Below are 23,762 nucleotides of genomic sequence, written 5' to 3' on the forward strand. Positions count from 1 at the left end.
CAAAAAGGGTTCAGTTCCCTAACACCCACATAAAGCCAGATGCATAAAGTGGTGCATGCATCTGGAGTTCATTTGTAGTGGCTGGAGGCCCTGGCACACACATTCTCTCTGTCTCCTCTTCTCTTCTCCTGTCTCTTCCCCCTTGCAAATAAATAAATAAAATTCAAAAACCAGCCTGTCAGCTGAGGCGGCACGCACCATGTGTCCCAGCTCTGAAGAGGCAGAGACAAAGCAGCTCCCTGGGCCTGGCTGGCTCGCTGAATTGGTGAAATCTAGAAATCTAGGGTCAGTGAAAGATTCTGGCTCAGAAACAATGAGATGGAGCGCAAATAAGGAGCACACCCAATATTGAGCTCTGGCCTCCACACACGTGGGCACAAGCATCTGCACACACACACGCACACGCACACTCCACAAACATACACCCTTAACCCGCCAACTTTCCTCATTTCAGCTACCACCATGACTACAACCATTTCCCTTACTTTCACTTACATTCTATCCAGGTCCAGCACCAAAATAGAACTTTTAAAACAAGAATGTCTCCCTCTGAGTTAAATCTCCTTGGCAATGACCCATTGTGTGCAGAACAGAATCCAAACCCACAGTTATGGTCTGTGAGCTTGGCTGGTCGGACGCCATGGAGGCCTGCAGGGCGCCCTCTTCTGGTCATCCCAGCCTGTCTGCTTCTTAGTGGTTATCTCAGTGAATAACTTTTGTCATCATGTAAGCAAGCACTCTTCATCTTCAGTCTAGAAGCTCCATGAGGGCAGGGAAGAAATTTTGCATAATTCTTTAAAAAGAGCTTTGCATAATTCTTGCAACATGATAGGCATACAATAAATGGTCTGTGAGCAAGTGAACTTACCTGTTTCTAATTCTGCCCTCAGATTATTTTCTAGTAGAAGTAGCATTTGAAAATATTAAAATGGAGTCGAGTGTAGTGGTGCATGCCCTTAAATCCCAGTGTTCAGGAGGCGGAGGCAGGAGGCTCATGCCAGCAACTTATAATCATTAGGCACTCTCAGAGATTTATAAGGGTGTCTTTAGGGATGCTTCTAGGAATGTCATCCTGAAAAGCCTTTGATAATTATAACCCAATCTATTTTTTACTTTTCATTGACAACCTCCATACATATACACAATATACCATGATCGTAATCTTGTCCCACAACTTTCCCTTTTCTTTTCCACTGAATCCCTTCTTTCCAACTAGTCTGTCTTATGTTTTGATGTCGTCATATTTTTCCACCTATTATGCATCAGCCACTGTGAGGTCATAGATATCCAGGCCGCATTGTGTCTGGAAGACAGCATTATAAGCGCTCCTTTCCTTAGTCTGGCTCTCACATTCTTTCTGCCACCTCTTCTGCAGTGGGCCTTGGAGGGTGTGATAGAGATGTTTTACTAGTGCCAAACACTCCACTGCCACTCCCCAGAACTTTGGTGAGTTTTGAGTCACCCCAGTGGTCACCACCAACTGAAAAGAGAAGCTTCTCTAACCAAACAGTGAGAGTAGCATTAACATCTGGGCATGAACATAAGTGTTTAGAGAACATTTTGGTGGGATAATATATCCATGTAGCCATAGGCTTTGGATGGGGTTTTCAGTACCAGGCAGGAATTCTATGCCTCCACCTTTGCCTGCTCCAAAGCCCTGCAGGTTGCTGCATGCTTTTGTTCAGGACAGATATTAAGCTGGACTCCCTCCTTCCAAACTGCACACTATTAAAATTTCCAGAATAGCTATTCTAAATCCTTATATTCATGAGCGATCAAATGAATTCTTCCACATCTTAAAGTTAAAAAGCTAAGCCCGACATATTGAATTTTTCTACAGCTACTGTTGAAATTTTTATAATGGTTTGTGTTTACCAGGGTTAAAAAAAAAAACCATGTCTGGCACATTTATGAATGGTATAATGTTGGGCATGACGGTAGTCATGGTTGAATTAGTGTTAGGCTCCTTGTTTTACATAAAACAATTTATCTACTGGGCAGAAAGGAGCGCTTTGGTAATTTAAGCTAACAAAAATCGCAGTTAGTGGAGGAAATAAGAATTGCTAGGTAGAGGGAAGTAACACGTGAAATCTGTTTCCATTATGTTTTTACACTTTGGTCTTCATTCTTAAATTCATCTCCCTCTAAAAGTCGAGAAAAACTTTTATATTGGGAAGCAACGTGTCTTAAAATATTTCAGCTAGCAGCTTATGATCCAAGTGGTAAGGACTGCTATAGCTAATGAGGCAATGGCTGGTAAACGTCTCGGGGTGCCCATTGGGGCCAGCCTCTTGCCTGTTCTGCGAGAAGCTGTCAGATCAAATTTGCATCCAGACTCCATGGGCACTTTGATTCCTAGCCTTTTCTGAGAAACCTAATCTGAAATCAAAGTAAAGTCCCCGAGATGTGGTCAGGACAAGGTCACATTTAGAACAGTCCACTGAGCCTGCAGATCAAAGTTGAAGGGTAACGCCTCCCCTGAAATTGGCACGGTCTTACCTGCTAGCTCGCCTTTCCCTTTCTAACCTGCCTTTTTCACCTCTTCCCAATGGGCTGGACAAAATGAGAGTCTTTTATCTTAAAAAAAAAAAAAGCCTGGATTTTTTCATTAAGAAATTGACACAGTCATAGTTTGGGAATGCACCTTTCTACCAGTCAATGAGAAGGCATTTTGTTGAAGATGTGCCTTAATATTTGATAGTAAAAATCCTTGCAGTCAAATTTTCATAATTTCAGGTTCATGAGTTTTCTTTTAAGTTTAAATTATCAGTATTTCCCCATGTTATTCTATAAGCCAATGTGCCATATGGGATTGCTGTTGTCATGAGTGGACATTTTTCCCTCCACTGCCACCTTCCTTCTTTGTTAGGCTTTGAGAATTACCCTGCATGGTGCTGGAAAAAGAAGTAATGGTGGCTCTTATTAGACATGGTCATGACATCTCATTAAACTTTTTCTTTTTTTTAAATCAAACTCAGTGTGAATAAACAACAACAACTTGCCATTGCTTTATGTTGCAGTGTTCCGCCCCTTGTGGTCGAGGGCATAAACAACGAAATGTTTACTGCTTGGCAAAAGATGGAAGCCATTTAGAGAGTGATTACTGTAAGCACCTTCCTAAGCCACACGGGCACAGGAAGTGCCGAGGAGGACGATGTCCCAAGTGGAAGGCTGGCCCGTGGAGTCAGGTGAGCGCTGCTTCTCCCTACCCGGCAATTCGGCCACGCGCCCCACAGAACATTCGCTTCTGTTTCTCTGTGTTGTTCAGGTGTTGCAAACTTATGTCTTACATAGCCAAGACACTTCCTAGCTGGGTGACTGTGGGCAAGGGGATTTAGTCATGAAGTTTATTTATTTTAATTTTATTTGTTAGAGAGAGTGGGGGGGCAGATAGAGAGAGAATGGGCACACCAGGGCCTGAAGGCACTGCAAAGGAACTCCAGACTCGTGTGCCACCTTGTGCATCTAGCTTTATGTGGGGACTGGGGAATTGAACCAGGGCCCTTATGCTTCCTAGGCAAGTGCCTTAACTGCTAAGCTATCTCTCCAGCCCCTTATTTTTTCTTTTTTAAAAATTTAGTTACTTATGTATTAAAGAGAGAGAGAGAAAGAGGCAGATAGAGAGAGATAACATGAGGTTTGAATAGTACTTACAACGGTATGGCTGTGAGATGAGTTTCACGTACTAATAGGTCTCATAAGCCCGGCCAAGAGAACTTTCTCAGCACTTGACTGATGGCCCGACATTATCATAGACCACTTCACAAAGTGCTAGCTTATATTAACTGAAGCTAATTGTTGTCACCTGACAGAAATTCAGTTTTAATTTACCTTGGAGGTTTCCAAGGGAAGGTCTGTGAATAAGTAACTTTCTCGTGTTTGTGACAGAATTCCTAACAGAAACAAAGCGAGGGAAGGGTTGACTGGGCTCACAGCTTCCAGTTCTCTCAGTCCACCATGGGTAGGAAAGCTTGGTAGGTGGGGTGGTTACATCCTTGAAAGCAGGAGCTTAAGGCCCAGGTGGTTCACCCCGATGGATGAGGTAAGAGATACAGGGCTGAAAGCAAAGATTACCTTTAACCCTCAAAGGGCCCACCCTCCGGCCACCCACCACCCATTGACACCTCCCACCTAAACGTTCCCCAAACAGCGCCACCCCTTGGGAACCAAGTGTTTAAACATATAAGCCCATGGGGGACATTTCATTTTCAAACCTAAATAGGTTGATGATATAAAATATTAGACAGTATTTCTCTGACTAGTGGCTTGCTTTCAACTGAGTCAGTGACCTAAGGGCGAGAGTTCTCTGTCATTTTTTAGTTATGCAACCTTGAGTGATTGGTTTGACCTGCTCAAGTCTACTTCATATGGTTTTGATGAGAATTTAATGCAGTAACGAATGCCAAGTGCTTTGTTCAGGGGTCTTGAGTCCAATAAGCTCTCAAGAGCTGATATTTTGTCTGGGTGAGGGTGGTGTGGGTTTCAGGTGGGGATGGCAGTGAATGCACAAGACACTGATTACAGTTAGCTTAGACTCTGCTGGTTCTGAACAGAATGGGTAGCTAGACGGAAGGGCATTCACAAGTTTTCCTATTGAACCTAAAAAAAAAAAAACAGACCTCAAAGCCTAGCTTTGCATGGAAACACTGGATTCAGGAATGTGAATTAAAGTCATTTATATCCAGGCCTTAAATTAAAGTAGATTTCATAACCCTACACTTGCAGCTTTGCTCACCTTGGTTGAAAGTGTTTAGTAGAAAGTAACAAGGTTTGATTTCATTTCAAATATTCTCTTCATAACGTCAACCTGTCTCTCTACTGATCTGACTCAGAAAGCCGGTAATCTATCAAGCTGTGACTCCCGCGCATCCATGGAAAAGCAGGCTTCTGGGGTGGCCTCTGGAGTGCACTCTTCCAGAGCCTTGATCTTGCCTTCTAAGGCTCGAAGGAGCTCTGCGTGCAGCCGCTTTAACAGAAATTCTCAGTTCCACATTGTAGTGGAGCATGCCCTCAGAAACCTGGATGTCGCTGAAATGTCCTTCCTCGTGTCGCTGTCCTCCACACCCTTGTCTCCCTCCCCAAGAGGGTGATGTACATGCCATCATTGCCTGGGACGGCAGCCCTACCCCTCCCAAGGCCTATATCATGATAAAGTGTGGGGGGTTGCTTATTTATTTTAATTTAATAGTCAAAGGACCTGTGTGTTCCTCTTTCCTTTGGCTTAAGGGCTCATTCTCAAAGCAGCATGTTACACTGGTCACCCTTCTTAACAGTTTCTAGGTGACCAATGTCATCTGTTAACTTCCAGCCCTTTTCTTTTTGGAGTTATTCGGTTCATGAAGAAGCTTACAGGTCGTGTTATTTAAGATGCCACGCTAATTAGCTTGTCCTCATGGGCACTCTTCATGCTGCCACGTTTCTTTATGCCCCTTGCCCCATTCTGATCTAATGCATTTCCCCCTGAATATTAAGCTTGCAGCATCTAAATGATACTCATTTTAAAGGCCAATTTATTCACTAAAGAGACGATGAAGAGAATCTTTTGCTTTTTTATTGGCAAGCACAAAATGAGCTTTGCTCCAGTATCCTGTAGGCATGAGGAGAAGTCTGAAATTGTTTACAAAGCCGACATGATTGGCCTTAAGCCCTGTTGATTTGGGGTGTTTTCTTTCCAAACCCAAAGTAATAGGATTATCAGAATGTCTCCCCAGAAAGAAACCCACCTGTTGAAAACAATGACTTGGAAGTCGTGCCTTGCACGTCCGTGAGCAGACCTTGCAGTGGTCTGCGGCCAGCTTGATCGTGCCCCGATTTTGATTTGCAGCAAAGTATTATAGCAGCAAACAAGACAAGATTCTGAATAGGTAAAAGCTGAGCAGTACAACTTCAGTGTGCAGAAACAGGTTAACGTGATTAAAGATTATTGGCTTACTAAACAGGAATGTCCCCTAGGTGGGGTCAGGCAACAAGAATGGTTGCCAGGGTGCGACGATATTTAGAGGGTTTGGTATCTGCCCCTTTCATGTTCTGAGTCTAAAGTAGAAGGCGACATGTCAGCATAGTTTAAAATATTGACACTGCAGGAAATTTCTCACTGAAGTCATAAAGGATTTTGTTTTTCCCCTCAAAAGTTTATGTTCTATTTGTTTAGTTTTTTTTTTTTTTTTTTTTTTTTTTTAGATCAGGAATTGAGGGATGCTGATAGAATTTTAAGACAGAAATCCCCATGGGCTCTTTCATTCAACTTGATGCTGTACAGGCTCTATATACAAATAATGGCGGGGCAGGAGAGATAGCCTCGTGGTTAAGGCACTTGCCTGTGAAGTCTAAGGACCCAGGTTCAACTCCTCAGACCCTGTGTAAACTAGATGCACAGGTGGCACATGTGTCTGGAGTTTATTTGCAGTGGCTGGAGGTCCTGGCACACCCATTCTCTCTGTCTCTCTGTCTGTTTGTCTCTCTCTCTCTCTCTCTCTCTCTCTCTCTCTCTCTCTCTCTCTCTGTCTCTCTAATAAATTTTTAAAAAGCATTCCAGGGAACAATTTTCTAAGGGTCTCCCCCCACCACTTATAGTGAAAAATCAGATGTGGAAGTATGAGTGGTCAGATTGGAATGAAAGGAAGGCTTCTTCATTCAACAATCACGAATTCCTTCAATCGGGTCATTCATCAGCTCTGAGCCATAGATTTCTGTCATGGTTGGGATAGGCCTTACAGATCATGGAATGTCACGATTTAATTCATGACCCTGGTTTTCTTCTTCACTCATACAACATGTAATCACATGGCTCGTAGTCTGTGATACGTTAGATTCAATAAAATAGAATTGAGTTTTACACGAGCTCCATTGCCAGTGCTGAAACGAAGCTGGCAAATTGCTTTATGAGTCTGCCAGCCATTCTTGCTATGACGTTACTGTGACAAGAGAAGCGGTTTAACTAAGGTGTCTGACATGGAAGCATTCCAGGGGTTTGCTAGGAAATGTGGCCAACATGTCGCTTGTGTCCACTGAGAAACTGAGGAAACCATCGCTTCAATATGGGCAGTGAGGAGAAATAGAATTGCTTTCTGATCACTTGGGTTTTATCTGAACCATATACTTTGTTGGGACATTGTTTGCATATTGGGCCTCTTATCCACACTTTTGCTTATATACTACAAAAAAAGATAGATAGTATCATGTTACCAAACTAGGAGCAATTCTGCTTCACAGTCAGTCTGCACATTGCCCTGCCAAAAATTGACTTTGACTAGATTTTTTTTTCCTTGACCTAAGGTGATTATCTTTTCTCTTCCCTTGATTCATGGAGTATCTGCTTAAAAGATTTATTAGGAAATTAAAAGGTTGGTTTGATGGAAAACGCTTAGCAAACTGCCAAGCTCTCAACTGGAGGTAATTTTGCACCCCGTGAGACAATTGGCAGCGTCTGGAGACAGTTTGGGTTGTCACAGCTTGGGGCGAGGGGAATGGAACTGGCATGTAGCAGGTAGGAAGCAAGAATGCTGCTACGGCTCCTGCAGGGTGCAGGACACCCCGAAATAAGCTCGGGTCTGTTGAGTTGCCCTTAGACTATGTGGTTGATAAAAGTTCGCAGTTTATTGTTCATTTATCAAAGTTGGTTTATATAGTTATTTCTCAAGCTAGTCTGTCCTTTGAAATGTTACTGCTATCATTTCAGCAGTCATTGTAGAACCAAGTGGGTGAAATTCTTTCCATTCCCCCAGTGTGTGTTGACTCCCCAGAGTTCCAGAGAGAGACTTTGTATCCATGTAAATGTTTCAGGTTGCTTCTTGAGTCAGGGAGTCCTACTCAGCAGGGCACACAAAGAGACCTTACAGCTCATTCATTCAGAACGAAAAACACCTCTCTTCACCCCCACCAAAACAGACTGGCCTGCTAAGATGATGAGGTGGGGGAGGCACATCCATCAGGTGAGCCTGCTCAAGGCTGGAGAGATGGCTCCGTAGTTAAAGACACTTGACTGCAAAGCCTAAGGACCCGGATCCAATTCCCAAGTACCTACGGAAAGCCAGATCCACAAAGTGATGCATGCATCTGGCGTTCATTTGCAGTGGCTAGAGGCCCTGGAGTGCCCCTTCTTTCCCTTCCTCCCCTCTTCCTCCTTTCTCTGATTGCAAATAAATAAATAAAATCTTTTTTAAATTTTTATTTATTTGTTTTGAGAGAGAAGAGGCAGATGGAGGTTGGGGGAGAATGTCCGTGCCAGAGCCTCCAGCCTCTGCAAACAAACTTCAGACACATGTACCACCTTGTGCATCTGCCTTACATGGGTCCTGGGAATTGAACCTGGATCTTTTGGCTTTGCAGGCAAGTGCCTTCAGTGCTGAGCCATGTCTCCAGCACTAAATAAAATATTTTTAGAACTAGGGGCCGCACTAGAAGACGGGTCTTCTTCTGTCTGGCGACGAGAGGGCGCACTGAGCAGAGCTAGAGCCAGGGGCTGCAGGGGCCCCTGGCGCTGCTTCACTCAGAGGGTTTCCGCACAGATCCCTCGCTGTGCCCCGTGCCTGGCTGGCGGGATCTGTCTGTAACTTGTTACCTCCCCTGGGACGGCTCAGGGAGAAGGGCTGAGAGGAGGGTGAGCGCCGAGGCAGCCCCCTCCCTCTGAGCAGGACACTGACCGCTGCAAGCGCCTTACTGAGAGCGGCAGAATCTGCACCTTCAGTCACGCAGTCGTTTTGAATGTGTCATCTCAACACTGCCTTTGGCATTTTCCTAACGAAACCCAGAAGCATGTGGTATCCCTGACGGTTCTGCTGTCATAATTTGTCCTGGGAAAGTCATGGAACGTTGTAAGACGTGGTTTGAAAGCATGTGTAGACACTGAAGACCCTCGGTGCCTTCCCTTTGCTGCACCGTAAGTATTTTATTTAGTAGTGATGACCTCAAATGTAGCCTGAATAGTTGAATATGGCCTAAAGGAATTAAAGGTTTTCTGTGTTGTTAAAATGTTATGAAATTTGACTGTATATCTGCTTTGCATCAAGTGGAGACATGTTTATAAAATTATTATTCTTTCTTTTTATTTCTGTTTGGGCACATTGCTCTATAAATGCACTCTTATGTTTAAGAGCCCAAGTCCAGATAGCCTCATTTGAACATTTTTGTCATTTGTGGCTTAGCTCTTCTACGCCTTTGTCAGTGCCTTCCAGTCATCCATGAGAAATATGACTTGTGTGAGCTTTAAGTAGATATTCCCTGGATACAAAGCCACTGTGGGCATTTTTACCCAGAAAGTGATGACTCTAAAATCTACTTTCTTGGGGGTTACAAATACCTTCCGTCCACTTAATCCACTTCCACACACACAGTGGTAGCAGTGAGGTCGTGAAGCGGTCTCATCTCCTGGGCCCACTTTGAGATGAACCAGGGGCCCCCTCCACAGACACGGCTGCGTGTGAGGCAATGGCCGTCCCAAGCTTCCTTCGGAAAAGAATCACCTGTTTTCTTAAAATGTCTAAAAGAGCAAGAGTTCTGAGTGAGAGGGCAGCTCGCTTTGGTGTGCGCCTCTTGACAGAGAACTTCTGTCAGCCTCAGGGCAGCTTAAATGCACCTGCATGTGGGTTGAGGAAGCATGAATTTCTAGCTTAAAGAGTGTGGGGTTATTCCTTAGGATTCTCCAGCACACATTAAGCCAGATGCACAAAGGGGCACATGTATCTAGAGTTTGTTTTGCAGTGGCCAAAGGCCCAGGTATGCCCATTCTCTCTCCCTCCCCCACCTCTCTCTTTCTCTTTCTCCTTATTGCAGATAAATAAATAAAATATTTCTTCTTTTTTTAAAAAATGTCCCTAGACTGGCCATGGTGGGATATACCTTTAATCCCAGCACTCAGGAGTCAGAGATAGAAGGATCGCTGAGAGTTCAAAGCCAACCTGAGACTATATAGTGAATTCCAGGTCAGCCTGGGCTAGAATGAGACCCTACCTTGGAAAACCAAAATAAATAAATAAAAAGTCCTTAGGAATATGGCTAACCTTGTTTTCTCAGCACCTGGCAAATTCATGGAGGCTGAGTTATCACAAAAAAAATGCTAATAACTTTTCATAAAAGTACAATGTTATACAACTTTTTTCTAATGAAAGGTTGCTGTTAGTCCCTGACTGTCTAAACCTAATAAAGGCAATCATTCTTGAGCTGACCATAAGTGAGGTTATGCAACCCGGCAATGAGGAAACCATCAAAAAATTAATTTAGAGGAAAGTTAATTGCAGACTTAATATGGTGTTTTGCAACTTGGTCAACAAAATGTTTCAGCATGATTAACAGTATTTTTCACGGGCTGAAACCATTAAGCCTGAAGAAATGCTTTTTCTCTATGAGCTTTTATTCTTCATACACGCATTCGAGATGGTAAAGTGTCACAAATACTTAAGTGAATTCCATAATTTAAAAAAAAAGCAAACAAAACATTGCCCTGTCTCCAGGTTTAGAACAAGAAAATAAAGAGGCTAGAGAAAATAATTCTACTTTTAAGCCCCTCGGTGTCCCGTGGTAGCTTGCTTTGCTTGGGCTAGACTCTGAGTGTGCTAAGCCATTCCTCTTGTGCAGGGCGCGCCTCCCTCCAGTTTGCCTACTCCTCACATCTGCCAGGTGGAAGTCAGCGCCGTTTCTGCCCGCACTCGCCATTTCCGCACCATCTCTGCCACCTCTGTGGCCCTCCCAGAGTTCCGCTGCTTCAGAGACCCCCCCACCTGTGCTGCCTGCTCGCTGCTGGCACTGGCGGCAGCGAGTTCCCAGCTCTTAGACATCATCTTGGCATCTCTTCCGTTGCAAAGGAGGAGACGGTGGGGTGGCTGTGCAAATCATTGGATCAGGAGCGCTTGCCCTCCTCTGTGACCCACCCCGCCCTCCCCGCCCTGCAAAAGGAGCCCAAGTGTCCACTTACGTCCTCTGTCTTCCCAGTGCTCTGTGACCTGCGGCCAAGGCGTGCAGCAGAGGCATGTGGGCTGTCAGATGGGACCCCACAGAACTGCCAGAGAGAGCGAGTGCAGCCCGTACGCCAGACCCGAGGCAGAGCGCGCCTGCCAGGCGTCCCCGTGTCCTCTCTACGCTTGGAGGGCAGAGCCGTGGCAAGATGTAAGTAGAACCCTGAAGGGCACACCTGCTGCCATCTGCTCCACCCCCAGCCAGCATCGCTCGCACACCCTATGGAGCCCGCCAGGCCAGCACGCACGATGGCGTTGCTGCTCCTGCCCAGAAAGTTTACTGTCAGGGTCCAGGCAAGGGAGGAGGGGCTGCTGTTTAAAAGCCATTTTATCTGTGTTCTTGAATGTTGTGGTGCTTAGTAAAAAAAGTTCCTAGGCCTTGAGCCAAGGGCATACAGACAACTCTCCCAGGAAGAGAGATGAGAGGGATATTTTTAATATGTGTGGCCAGATTTGGGCATTCTGTGCTAGTTCACGTAGCCAGAAGCCACTAGACCGACTAAGGGTATTTTTCCTCTTTCTGTGACATTAGCTGACAGGCACGCAACAGGCTGTCCTGGGAAACCTTGATTAATTAGTGTAGAATTCCAAGGGTTTCAAACATTGACAGGCTCTGAAGGCCTCACTCAGTTGGGGCAGAAATCAACCAGACTTATGGTTCCCCTACTCTTCAAGTTAATGAGTGACGACAGAAGACACTGTGTCCTTGCTGGGCTGCTGACCTAAAAGGGTGAGCCGTTAGAAGGGGATGGCCTCAGTTTCCAGAGCAGACTCCCAGGCCATAGAGAGTGGGGGTTAGGGTTGAGTGTAAGGACCAGGCGCACTGCTGTCAGGATGAGATGAAATGTGCCTACTGTTAGAAAGTGGGTGCAGGAGAAGTAGGAGACCCCTCCACCCACTGGGGCAGCGGTCCCAGCACAGGGGCCGTGTGGTTTGGGGACGGTTGTCATGTATCCTGACCTGTGCTGAGAGCTGTATCATCTCCCTCTCTTTCTCTTTTGAGCCACTATTTAAGGTTAGGATGATTGACCTGTTTACTTGTTTTACAGATAATAACACTAAGGTTTAGAGAGCCCAGGTCCTGGGTCCAGGTATCATGTACTTGGAAAATAGAGGAAAGCAGGTGTAATGCCAAGTTTGTGCTTTTAAAAATTATGTGTGTGTGTTCATGTACAGGTGCATGTGTCTGCATGCATGCATGTGTGTGCACATGAGCGTGGAATCCGAAGGACCATCACAGATGTCATTTTCCAGGAATGCCACTGACCTTTTTCTAAAAAAAGAAAAATTATTTAGAGAGAGGCAATGAGGTAGACAGCAAGAGAGAGATAGTGATTATGGGCACACCAGGGTCTCCAGGTACTGCAATAAAATTCCAGACACACGTAACACTTCGTGCATTGGGTTTTTTGTGGGTACTGGGGAATCAAACCCAGGCCATCAGGCTTTGCAAGCAAGTGCTTTTAACTGCTGAGCCCCCTCCGTATCCCCTGCCGTCTTTTGCAAGCAGGATGCTCATTAGCCTGGATATCACCAATTAGGCTAGACTGGCTGGTCAGCAAGCACCTGGTATCCTTCAGTCTCTGTGTCCTTGCGGCTGGAATGACAAGCACACGCCACCACGGCTGGCTGACTTTCTTTCTTTCTTTCTTTCTTTCTTTCTTTCTTTCTTTCTTTCTTTCTTTCTTTCACAGGGAAAGAGGAGGTGAAAGAGAGAGAATGGGTGTTCCAGGACCCCCAGCCAGTGCAAACAAACTCCAGATGCATGCACCTCCTTGTGCATCTGGCTAACATGGGTCCTGGGGAATGAACCTGGGTCCTTCGGCTCTGCAAGCAAATACCTTAACCGCTAAGCCATCCCTCCAGCCCCTCACCTGGATTTTTTTTATGTGGGTTGCTAGGATTGAACTCAGGTACTCATGCATTCATGGCGAGCACATTACCGACTAAGCTATCTCCCCAGCTTCAGTCTGTTCTCTTAAGTCACCAGATACCCAGCTACCTTCTTCACCCAAGGGACCTGCCTCCTGCCCCTGTCTTCCCCTCTCCTCGGCCTCTGATGGATTACTTCCATTGCAAAGCCATTCTTTTGTTAGGAATCCCTTCTTTCTGTGCTGGAGAGATGGCTTAGTGGTTAAGGTGCTTGCCTGCAAAGCCGGAGGACCCAGGTTCTATTCCTGAGTGCCCCTATAAGACGGATGTACAAGGTGGCGCATGTGTCTGGAGTTCATTTAAAATTGGTTGGAGGCCCTGGTGCAACCATTCTGTCTCTCTCTATCTACCTCTTTCTCTCTCTCTCAAATAAATAAATAAAATATTTTTTAAAAAAAGAATTCCAGCTTCTCCCCCTACTCAGTCATTTGGCTTGCTTTCTCTCTCTTTCTCTCTCTCTCTTTCTTTCTCTGTGTGTGTGTGTATGTGTGTGTGTGTGTGTCTCCAGTTACATGGTAATTGGAAGCATACCCTTGAGCCATATACGTGATTGAGAACCCAGGTACTTAGGGAATAGATCTGACCCATAGCCATGTCAGCCTCGAGTTTGCCATCTGTAGAATGGGAATAACGATGGTGATGGAGAGCAGTTGTCTGGAGGAAGCTGGACAGAACTGTCTGCCGTCAATTACTGTCTGGGCTGCCAGTGTGAAATACAGAAGAAAGAAAAGGTTCCTTCTCCTCAAGGCCTCATGAGTGCACTTGCAGTTCCCCTTTGCGACCTGCCCCTGCCTGTTTCTCCCTTTCTCTCTTTCTGACAAACCTGACTGTGTGCCCCTGTTCCAAGGAGCAGGAAGGAGGAAGCGTTCACAGATGGTCGGAAGCTGACTGTGAGGGCTGTAGCCAGCCTTTGAGCATACTAGAGCCAATCACGGAGGTGTAATCTGGGCTTCCGAGTCCTTTTGAATTCCGAAGTGTGGAAAACCACATAGAAAATATGCATAGAAGATTACACCTCTGCACAGTCCGTGTCCACAGCCCTTCGGAAATCCTTCCTCAAATACTGCTATCAAAGCCCATGTAAGAAGGCTTAGGGAAGGCTGGGAAGATAGCCCAGTTAGTCAAGTGCTTGTATGAGGACCTGAATTCAATCCCCATAGCCCATGTTTAAAAAAAGGGAGGGCTTGGAGATAGCTTAGCAGTTAAGCGCCTGTCTGTGAAGCCTAAGGACCCCGGTTCAAAGCTTGATTCCCCAGTACTCACCTAAGCCAGATACAGAAGGTGGCTCTTGCATCTGGAGTTCGTTTGCTGTGGCTGGAGGCTCTGATATACACATTTTCCCTCCCCCCCTCTCTCTCCCTCTCTCTCTCTCTCTCTCTCTCTCTCTCTGTCTATTACCCTCAAATAAATAACTAAAAATAAATTTTAGAAGTCTTACAATGCATATGTGTAATCCTAGTGCTGAGGAGGCAGGGACAGGAGAATCACCGGGGCTTGCTGTCCAGCCAGTCCAGCCTGCTTGATGAACTGCAGGCCCCCGAGAGACCTTTTATCAAAATGGGGTGGACAGCATGCCTGAAGAAGAATGGCCAAGGCGTCCTCTGGCCTCCACATGAACATGCACACAGGTGCACACACATACACACACATGCACACACACACACACACACACACAAGACTTAAGGAGACAGCCTGTCAGAGTATGTATTTAAGAGGTATTACAGAGGTTAATCATTCTCACAAAGGATACATGATAATAAAACAGTTGGGTTGGGAATATGGTTCCGTGGTTAAAGTGCTGGCTGGCTTGCTTAGCCCAGGGTTCTGTTCCCCACTCCCCATGTAAAACCAGATACACAAAGTGGTGCATGCCTCTGGAGTTCATTGCAGTGGCAAGAGGTCCTGGTGTGCCCATTGTTTCTGTGTCTTTCTCTTTCCTTCTCTCATCAATAAATAATAGTAAGGAGCAGGGCATGGTGGCACACACCTTTAATCCCAGCACTTGGGAGACAGAGGTAGGAGGATCGCCATGAGTTCGAGGCTACCCTGAGATACATAGTGAATTCCAGGTTAGCCTGAGCTTGAGTGAAGACCCTACCTTGAAAAACAAAAACAAAACAAAACAAAAATAGTAAGGCTGGGCATGGTGGTGCATGCCTTTAATCCCAGTGCTTGGGAAACCAAGGTAGGATGATTGCTGTTTGAGAACATCCTGAAACTACATAGTGAATTCCAGGTCAGTCTGGTCTAGAGGGAGACCCTACCTCAAATAAATAAATAAATAAGTGTTAAAAAATCTCAAAGGCAGTGATATTAGTCTCCCTTCTGCCAGTAAGCTTTCTCGTCTGCCGCCCCCCCACCCCGCCCACCACCACCAAGAAGGAAAATTTAAAAAAACACCCGAGGGCTGGAGAGATGGCTTAGCGGTTAAGCACTTGCCTGTGAAGCCTAAGGACCCGGGTTCAAGGTTCAACTCCCCAGGACCCACATTAGCCAGATGCACAAGGGGGCGCACGCGTCTGGAGTCCGTTTGCAGTGGCTGGAAGCCCTGGCACGCCCACTCTCTCTTCCCTCTCTCTCTGTCTCTCCCTCCCTCTTCCTCTCTCTCTCTCTCTCTCTCTCTCTCTCTTTCTCTCTCTCTCTCCCTCTTTCTCTGTCTGTCACTCTCAAATAAATAAATCATAAACAAGAAATTTTAAAAGAACACCTGAGTGACAAGGGTGGCCGGAGCACTCAGGAGGCTCTGAATGGCAGACACTGAGTGACAGGTAGGCTTGGGACAACAGGAGGAGATGCCCCACCAGAGCCCTTCAGCGTCCCACGTGCCAGGCGCGCAGGAGTCTGCCCAGAGAACATGTCTGCAGCAACACGGTTCAGAGAAGAGCTTGCAAGCCAGCCCCGGGTCGGGAGTGCTGTGGCCACGGGCTCAGCTGGCCAGGGGAATCTGAGTGTAAATTATGAATTGCTGCTACTGTGCTGGCCAAAGATGTCCTCGGTTAAATAGTGAGCCAGGTGGTCACTAGATAAACACCCTTCAGCCTTCCCCCCACCCTCACCTCCACCCCCTGTTCTCTAAGAGCACCTCTCATCTCTTCTCACACCCTCTGTCAGCTGTCATTTGATCTGACACCATTCCTGTGTGGGCTTGTGTCTAGTGACCCCTGACCACGAGATTTGTACTTGCTGCCTCATGGCCTCCTAGCCCAGCAAATGGGACACACTCGATCCCCTATATAGTCAATCTCCCTTTTGGCAGCTATTTCTTAAGTCGTTTTTGATTTTCACATATACGTTGTTCTTTTTGCTTTCTCCCTTGTGAGATATTGAAACTCACTAGTCTGTCATCAAGATATACTTCATACTCGGCCCATAAGTCAATGACACTTTTTAAAAAATATGTTATTTACTTATTTGAGAGAGAGAGAGAGGGGAAAAAACAGGCACAGAGAATGGGTGTTCCAGGACCTCCAGCCACTGAAAATGAACTCTAGACACGTGCACCAACTGTGTATCTGGCTTATGTGAGCACTGGGAAATCAAACCTGGCTCCTTAAGTTTCGCACACAAGCACCTTAACTGCTAAGCCATCTCGTCAGCCCACAAATGATACCCATCTTAAGAAATAACGTGTGCATCTGCCTTTGAAGCACAGCTTGTGCACACACACTCTGACATGATCACCAGCACCATTCCAGGACACACCATTCCTCCAGACCACAGTGTGACAGATATCCATCTAGGCATCTGGTTCGGAGGCCCCAATACTGATGATAATAACCCCCCCCCAAAAAAAAACAATGTCAGTAAGCTGTCAATGAGCTCCTATGATGACCATTTTTGCATGAAGTAACTCCCTCCGGTTCCTCAACTCTTGGATGTAGTCATTGTATTCGACCCTGTTTCGCGGGAAGAAATGTGTGGCTCAGTGGGTTAATTTGTTGGGTGCCGTACCCACGGGGGTCGTCTTGGAGCCCAGCAGCATGACCTCTGGCACACACACTCTTTGAGCGTCTGTCCTTGGCACATCGTGTCAGCATGGCCCCCAGCTGAATTACTTCATGTCGTTCCTGGTGGCTCCTTGAGCCTCCTACTGGGGAGTCCATAGCAAATTAGCCCTCACAAGACTGAGGAGATGCCTCAGTAGTTAAAGGCACTTGCTTGTAAAGCCTGATGGCCTGGTTCGAGTCCCCAGTACTCACGTAAAGCCAGATGCACAAAGTGGCGCATGCATGTGCTGTTCCTTTGCACTGGCAGGAATGAGTAAGTAAAATATTGCTTACTTTCCTGGGTCACAACCGGTACCTGCTTATAAAAGAGACGTCTCAGTACAGTGCTTGACTGTCACAGCCTTTAAGACATGTCAGGGAGGCCCCGATGCCCCTTTGCTCAGCGTGAGGCCTTTGGCCTATTTAGGGAGAAAGAGAGGCAGCTGTTGCAACATTTGTCACAGCTGTTCCTCCTCGAGATGCACAAACCTAGCTCATGGAACTGATTTTGTCAAGTTCCTGATTTGGTCCGGGACTTTACCCATCTGTAGCCTATGCAGATGTGGTAATCTAGAAATGACAAATTCTCCCATCTTAAAAAAAAAAAAAAAAAAAAACCTTTAATAATTAGAGCCTGTGAAGATCAAGTGATTTTCTTTCCCTTTTGATTAGAAAATCACCCCCAAAGGTATATATTATTTTTAAATATCTTTTTTGTTTGTTTGTTTTGTGAGGAAGGGTCTCACTCTAGCCCAGGCTGACTTGGAATTCACTATGCAGTCTCATGGTGGCCTTGAATCACCGCAGTCCTCCTACCTCTGCTTCCCAAGTGCTGGGATTAAAGGCATGCGCCACCACTCCTGGACAAATGCTTTATTCATTTATTTTTAAGCAGAGAGAGACAGAGAGAATGGGCATGCTAGGGCCTCCAGCCAACTGCAAATGAACTCCAGTTGCATGTGCCACTTTATACATCTGGCTTTACATGGGTACTGGGGAATGAAACCGGGGTCATTAGGCTTTGCAGGCAAGCGCCTTAACAGCAAAGCTATTGTTGCAGCCCACAAAAGATATATTTTAAAATGTAAAGTAATTTGATTAGAATCTTTGAGGATAGACGGTTTCTGCCTATTGCATTCACTGCACCAGTGTGGGCCATCACCCTATGGCCAGTCTTCATGTTGACTAAGGTAGGCGCTTTCTCCTTAACTCCAGGGCTCCCTCCTCTTCGTGTTTAGAAAGCTAACCCCACCCCTTCCCGTTAGTTACAGCACGGCTGAAGGCAGGCAGCCTGCAGAACAATGCATAGGGCCCCGCTTAGCCTGCCACTGTCACTGTTGTCTTTGTGAATAGCAGTGCGTGCTGAAACTTACAGAAGCTGCTATTTTTATTTATGCAGTTGGTAGGGTTTCCCCCACCCAAGTCCATGAGAAAGTTTGAGAAACTCTTTTAGAAGTCAGAAGGAGACTACTGGAACTTCCTAGTTGTTTTCGAAGCGTTTTAGATCACATTCCAGGACAGGCGTTGTGGGTCATGGGTGGCTGGGAAGGATGCTGGGAGAACCATATAGGGCCCACTCTCATGGGCTGACTTTATTTCCTGATTCCGCAGCCCTCTGGATTCATTAAGGTTTAAGATTCTGGGAGAAAACCTTATCATGTGATCTTCAGACCTCTGCTGACTTGCTCAAGAATATGGAGCAAGTCACTTATTACCTAGTTTAATTTTAATTTCCGTATATATTCCAGGAAAGGTTTATCTGCACGCTTCCTCATCACTCGCAAAACAGTTTTTCTGATGGTTAACCATTCTTCAAGGTGGGGAAAAAAAAATACTAAGCAAGCAGAAACCATTCAGGAGTCTTGGCACTTCTGTTGGGAATGGTTACTCATTGACACCCATTCAGGCCGCATGGATTAGGGAGAAGGCACATGGACGTGGGAAGATTTAGTCTGCTAGATAGCTTCTTGGAGTCCCCAAAGCCCTCCTTTTTTTTTTTTTTTTTCCAAGGCAGGGTCTCACTCCAACCCAGGCTGACTGGGAATTCACTATGTATTCTCAGGGTGGCCTCGAACTTGCAGCAATCCTCCTACCTCTGCCTCTAGAGTGCTGTGATTAAGGGCATGCACCACCACTCCTGGCTCTTTTCTTTAAAAAAAAAAACTGTTTTTATTTATTATTTATTTATTTGAAAGAAAAAGAGGCAAATAGAGAGAAGACAGTGAGTGAAATGGGCATACCAGGGCCTCCTGCCACTGCAAATGAACTGCAGACTCATGTGTCTCGCTTTAAGTGGGTGCTGGGAAATCAAACCCTGGCCATCAGTCTTTGCAAGCAAGTACCTTAAACTGCTGAGTTATCTCTCCAGCCTCCCTCCTTTTCTAAGGAGTTTATTTCATTATTATTTTTTCTCTTTTGAGACCTGATCTCATTTAGCTTAGAGTGGCCTCACACTTGCCATGCAGTCTAGGATGACGTTGAACACCTGATTCTACCTCCACCTCTGCTTCCCAGGTGTGGTCTGCATGGTGCTGGAGATCAAGCCCAGGGCACCATGCTGGGCAAGCACCGAGCTGACAGAGCAGCATCTCCTGCCCAGGAGTTGTCATTTTTCCTCAGGGTAGATAAATGTTCCTTCAGAGACACGCCTGTCACACGGTGACATTTTGCTCTTAATGTTCAGCAAAGCCATCCTAATCTCATGGTCATTGCCAGTTTGCTATAGAGAAATGGACAGGGGGCTGGAGAGATGGCTTAGTGGTTGAGGCACTTGCCTGTGAAGCCTAAGGACCCAGGTTCGATTCCCCACTACCCACGTAGGCCAGATGCACAAACTGGTGAGTGTGTCTGGAGTTGGTTTGCAGTTGTTGGAGGCCCTGGTGTGCCCATTCTCTCTCTAGCTGCCTCTCCCTCTCCCTCTCCCTCTCCCTTTCCCTCTCCCCCCCACCTCTCTCAAATAAATAAAATATTTTTAAAAACAAAAAAGTAAATAGAACAGAGAAACTGACAGCCCCCAAACCACTGAGCTGGGGTGGGCCGGGGAACCCAGTTCAGCCAGCTCCCTTCACTAGTTTGAAGTGTTTTTTTGTCCCCTGCTCTCCTTGCCGGGACTTCAGATCCTAGAGACTCATGAATGGGTCCACATTTGAGATGCTTCCAGGAAGCTAAAATTTTAGTTTGCAAGTGATTAGGGGATATTAGAAAGATCCAACATATCCCTTCCATTTCCCCAAAACACAGAATAGCTTACAAAAAAAAAAAGGCAATTTCATATGACCCCATAATTCCAACCCTAGGGAGAGCCTCAAAAGAATTGAAATCAAGTATTCAAAATGCTACCTATGTGTTCATAGCAGGACTATGCAAAATAGTCCAAGGGGAACCACTCAAATGTCCAACAGAGAATGAATTAGCAAAATGTGATTGATCCAGACATTAGGGTACTACGCAGCTTGAAAAGGAATGAAGCATTAAGATGTCCTATGACGTGTCAGGGCCTCGAGGGCGTCATGCTAAGTGAGAGAAGTAGGTGGAACTTGGCGGATCCCCGCATGCAATAGTGCCCAGCAGGAGAGCAGCTCTGCAGAGGCAGAAAGCTACTCACAGTTGCCAGGGCCTGGGGGATGGAAGAAAGGTGAATGGAGCTGGGGCCATTAACTGTAGTGGTCACTGCACAGCACTGTAAATGTGTTCATGGTCACTGACTTGGAAATTTCAAGATGCTTAAAATAATGATGTTTATGTTATCTTTTTTTAGTATTACTTATTTATGTGAGGGAGAGAGGCAGAGAGAGAGAATGGGAGTGCCATTGCCTCTAGCCACTGCAAACCAACTCCAGACACATGCGCCACCTTGTACATCCAGCTTATGCGGGTACTGGGAAATCAAACCTTGGTCCTTAGGCTTCCCAGGCAAGCGCCTGAACAGCTAAGCCGTCTCTCCAGCCCTGTTAATTCTCTTTTAACACACAAATACACACACACACACACGCACACACACGCACGCACGCACGCGCGCACGCGCGCGCGTGCGCGCGCAGAAGACACAAGGCACATTAGGGAAGACATTTTGAAGTGAGTTAGTATCTCAAATTCAAATGTCTCTGAGTCAAGGCAGATTTAAAGGAATACTACTTGTGATTAAAAAAAGAGAGAGAGAGAGAGATGTCTTTGTCCCTCCCTACAGAGTTTAAACTGGATAATTTTGAAAGGAACTGTGTTAATAACACACCCGAAAAACATGCTGATGTTAGATAAGCCAAGCGTGACAGGCATTGGATCCCTGTGGTAAGGGACATAGAGACTGTCCACAAGAGAGATGTCACCCTGCTCCCTGCAGCTTTCCAATGTCACAGTCTGAAAATGTCAGATGAGGGCCTGGGGAAACGGCTCAGTGAGTACAGTGCTTGCTGTGCAACCATGAGGACCGCGTTCCCCCACACCGGGCACGGGGTGGGCACGGGCAGTTCCAGTGCTGGGGAGGCAAAGATGGGAAGATCCTTAGCTCACTCATCCAGCTGGGTCAGCGAGCCGCATTTTAGAGATTCAGTGTCTTGGTGGGTGTTGAGTAAACAAGTTTGAAATTCCTTTCCAAGCCTGAGACTCGCCCACCCAGATGGCCAGGTATGGACGTCACATCCCATGCCAGGAGGATGGTCATTGACTGGTGGCAGGTGTTGCCAGATGGTCTCTGCCAAGAGGTCCCGGGGAGTTCAGTGAGACTGAGGGAGAGAACAGTGTAGTGTAGTGTGAGGAAACTGGAATGAAAAGGTTAGTAAGTATAAAAATGTCAAAAAAAATAGATCGGGGCTTGGCTTGGGAAGATGGCTCAGCAGTTAAAAGTGCTTGCTTGCAAAGCCTGCCAGCCTGAGTTCAATTCTCCAATGCTCACACAAAGCCAGATGTGCAATGTGGTATTTGCATCTGGAGTTCATTTACAGTGGCAGGAGGCCCTGGTGTGCTCCTCTCTCTCTCTCTCTCTCTCTCTCTCTCTCTCTCTCTCTCTCAAATAAATAAATAAATAAATAACACATTTTTAAAAAAATAACAAATTTTTTTTTTTTTTTTGGTTTTTCAAGGTAGGGTCTCACTCTGGCCCAGGGTGACCTGAAATTAACTATGTAGCCTCAGGGTGGCCTTGAACTCATGGCAATCCTCCTACCTCTGCTTCCCGAGTGCTGGGATTCAAGGCGTGCGCTTTACAAAATAATTTTTTAAGAAAACTTTCTAGCTCAGTGAACAAGCCCACAGGGTAACTAGGGTCTGGCAACTATGCTCACCGCACTCGGTTTGTCTCTCACAGTGCACCAAGACGTGTGGCGAAGGCTCCCGGTTCCGCCGGGTGCTGTGTGTGGCCGAGGACCAGGGCGAGGTGCGCAGCACGCACTGCGATGCCAGCCTGCGGCCCTCGGACCGTGAGAGCTGCAGCATGCGGCCCTGCGAGTATGTCTGGATCACCGGAGAATGGTCGGAGGTACTGAGCCCAGGGAGCCGGGTGCTTCTCAATTAGCCAGGGCCACAAACAGAGGCAGGAATGGCCTTCCTGCTAGACCAGCCTCTCCGCGCCCCTGCATGCTGGGACAGGGCCCGGTCAGTCTACAGTGGATGATTGCCCTGCTGTGTCCTGGACGTGGCTGACAAGGACTCTTTCCAGGGCTGTACATGCATGGGGCATTTCCAGGTTCTTGAGGAAGGCTAAGCAGAACCTTAGGGGTTGAGGAGATGAGCCAGTGGGCACAGTGCTTGTGTGGGCATGAGCCACCACACCCAGCCCCTTCTCTGGCTCTGCCTCGCTTCAATGTGTTTATGCACTGTAACACACAGATCAGAGACAGGTAACACACAGCTTCCTTCTCTATTCCTGCCTTGTATGAATGTGTTTATGCACTGTAACACACAGATCAGAGACAGGTAACACACAGCTTCCTTCTCAATTCCTGCCTCATATGAATGAGTTTATGCACTGTAACACACAGATCAGAGACAGGTAACACACAGCTTCCTTCTCAATTCCTGCCTTGTATGAATGGGTTTATGCACTGTAACACACAGATCAGAGACAGGTAACACACAGCTTCCTTCTCTATTCCTGCCTTGATTGAATGTGTTTATGCCCTGTAACACACAGATCAGAGACAGGTAACACACAGCTTCCTTCTCTATTCCTGCCTCGTATGAATGGGTTTATGCACTGTAACACACAGATCAGAGACAGGTAACACACAGCTTCCTTCTCTATTCCTGCCTCATATCAATGGGTTTATTGCCCTGTAACGCACAGATCAGAGACAGGTAACACACAGCTTCCTTCTCTATTCCTGCCTTGATTGAATGTGTTTATGCACTGTAACACACAGATCAGAGACAGGTAACACACAGCTTCCTTCTCAATTCCTGCCTCATATGAATGGGTTTATGCACTGTAACACACAGATCAGAGACAGGTAACACACAGCTTCCTTCTCAATTCCTGTCTTGATTGAATGTGTTTATGCCCTGTAACACACAGATCAGAGACAGGTAACAGACAGCTTCCTTCTCTATTCCTGCCTCGTATGAATGTGTTTATGCACTGTAACACACAGATCAGAGACAGGTAACACACAGCTTCCTTCTCTATTCCTGCCTTGTATGAATGTGTTTATGCACTGTAGCACACATATCAGACAGGTAACACACAGCTTCCTTCTCTATTCCTGCCTTGCATGAATGTGTTTATATGCTTGCTGTACACTTAACATAAGAGGATGTTACAGTCGCATGATTAAAAAAGAGGAAAGCAGAAAGGTGGTTTGGCAGTCAAAACGGGGAGAAGAGAGAAGGAATCAGAAGAAGGCACGTGTGTGAAACAGTGTACATACAAGGACACCCCGCCCCCCAAGTCCCCTTTGCCGAG

General features: G+C 46.3%; 1 protein-coding gene and 1 long non-coding RNA gene across 2 annotated transcripts in view; one reads left to right on the forward strand and one right to left on the reverse strand.

The window, feature by feature from the left end:
* LOC123455308 overlaps positions 1-11,134 on the reverse strand; it is a 40,557-nt gene extending 29,423 nt beyond the window's left edge. Inside the window, exon 1 of the long non-coding RNA XR_006633816.1 lies at positions 10,910-11,134. This is a non-coding gene — a long non-coding RNA (uncharacterized LOC123455308). The remainder of the gene's footprint in view (positions 1-10,909) is intronic.
* The window catches only part of Adamts9 (ADAM metallopeptidase with thrombospondin type 1 motif 9), a 189,328-nt gene that overhangs the window by 129,627 nt on the left and 35,939 nt on the right, over positions 1-23,762 (forward strand). Inside the window, exons 29-31 of the mRNA XM_045135846.1 lie at positions 3,021-3,188; positions 10,927-11,100; positions 22,170-22,340. Coding sequence (XP_044991781.1) covers positions 3,021-3,188; positions 10,927-11,100; positions 22,170-22,340 — 513 coding nt within the window. The remainder of the gene's footprint in view (positions 1-3,020; positions 3,189-10,926; positions 11,101-22,169; positions 22,341-23,762) is intronic.

The sequence above is a fragment of the Jaculus jaculus genome, chromosome 16 (genome assembly GCF_020740685.1).
Source record: "Jaculus jaculus isolate mJacJac1 chromosome 16, mJacJac1.mat.Y.cur, whole genome shotgun sequence".
NCBI classification, from domain to species: domain Eukaryota; kingdom Metazoa; phylum Chordata; class Mammalia; order Rodentia; family Dipodidae; genus Jaculus; species Jaculus jaculus.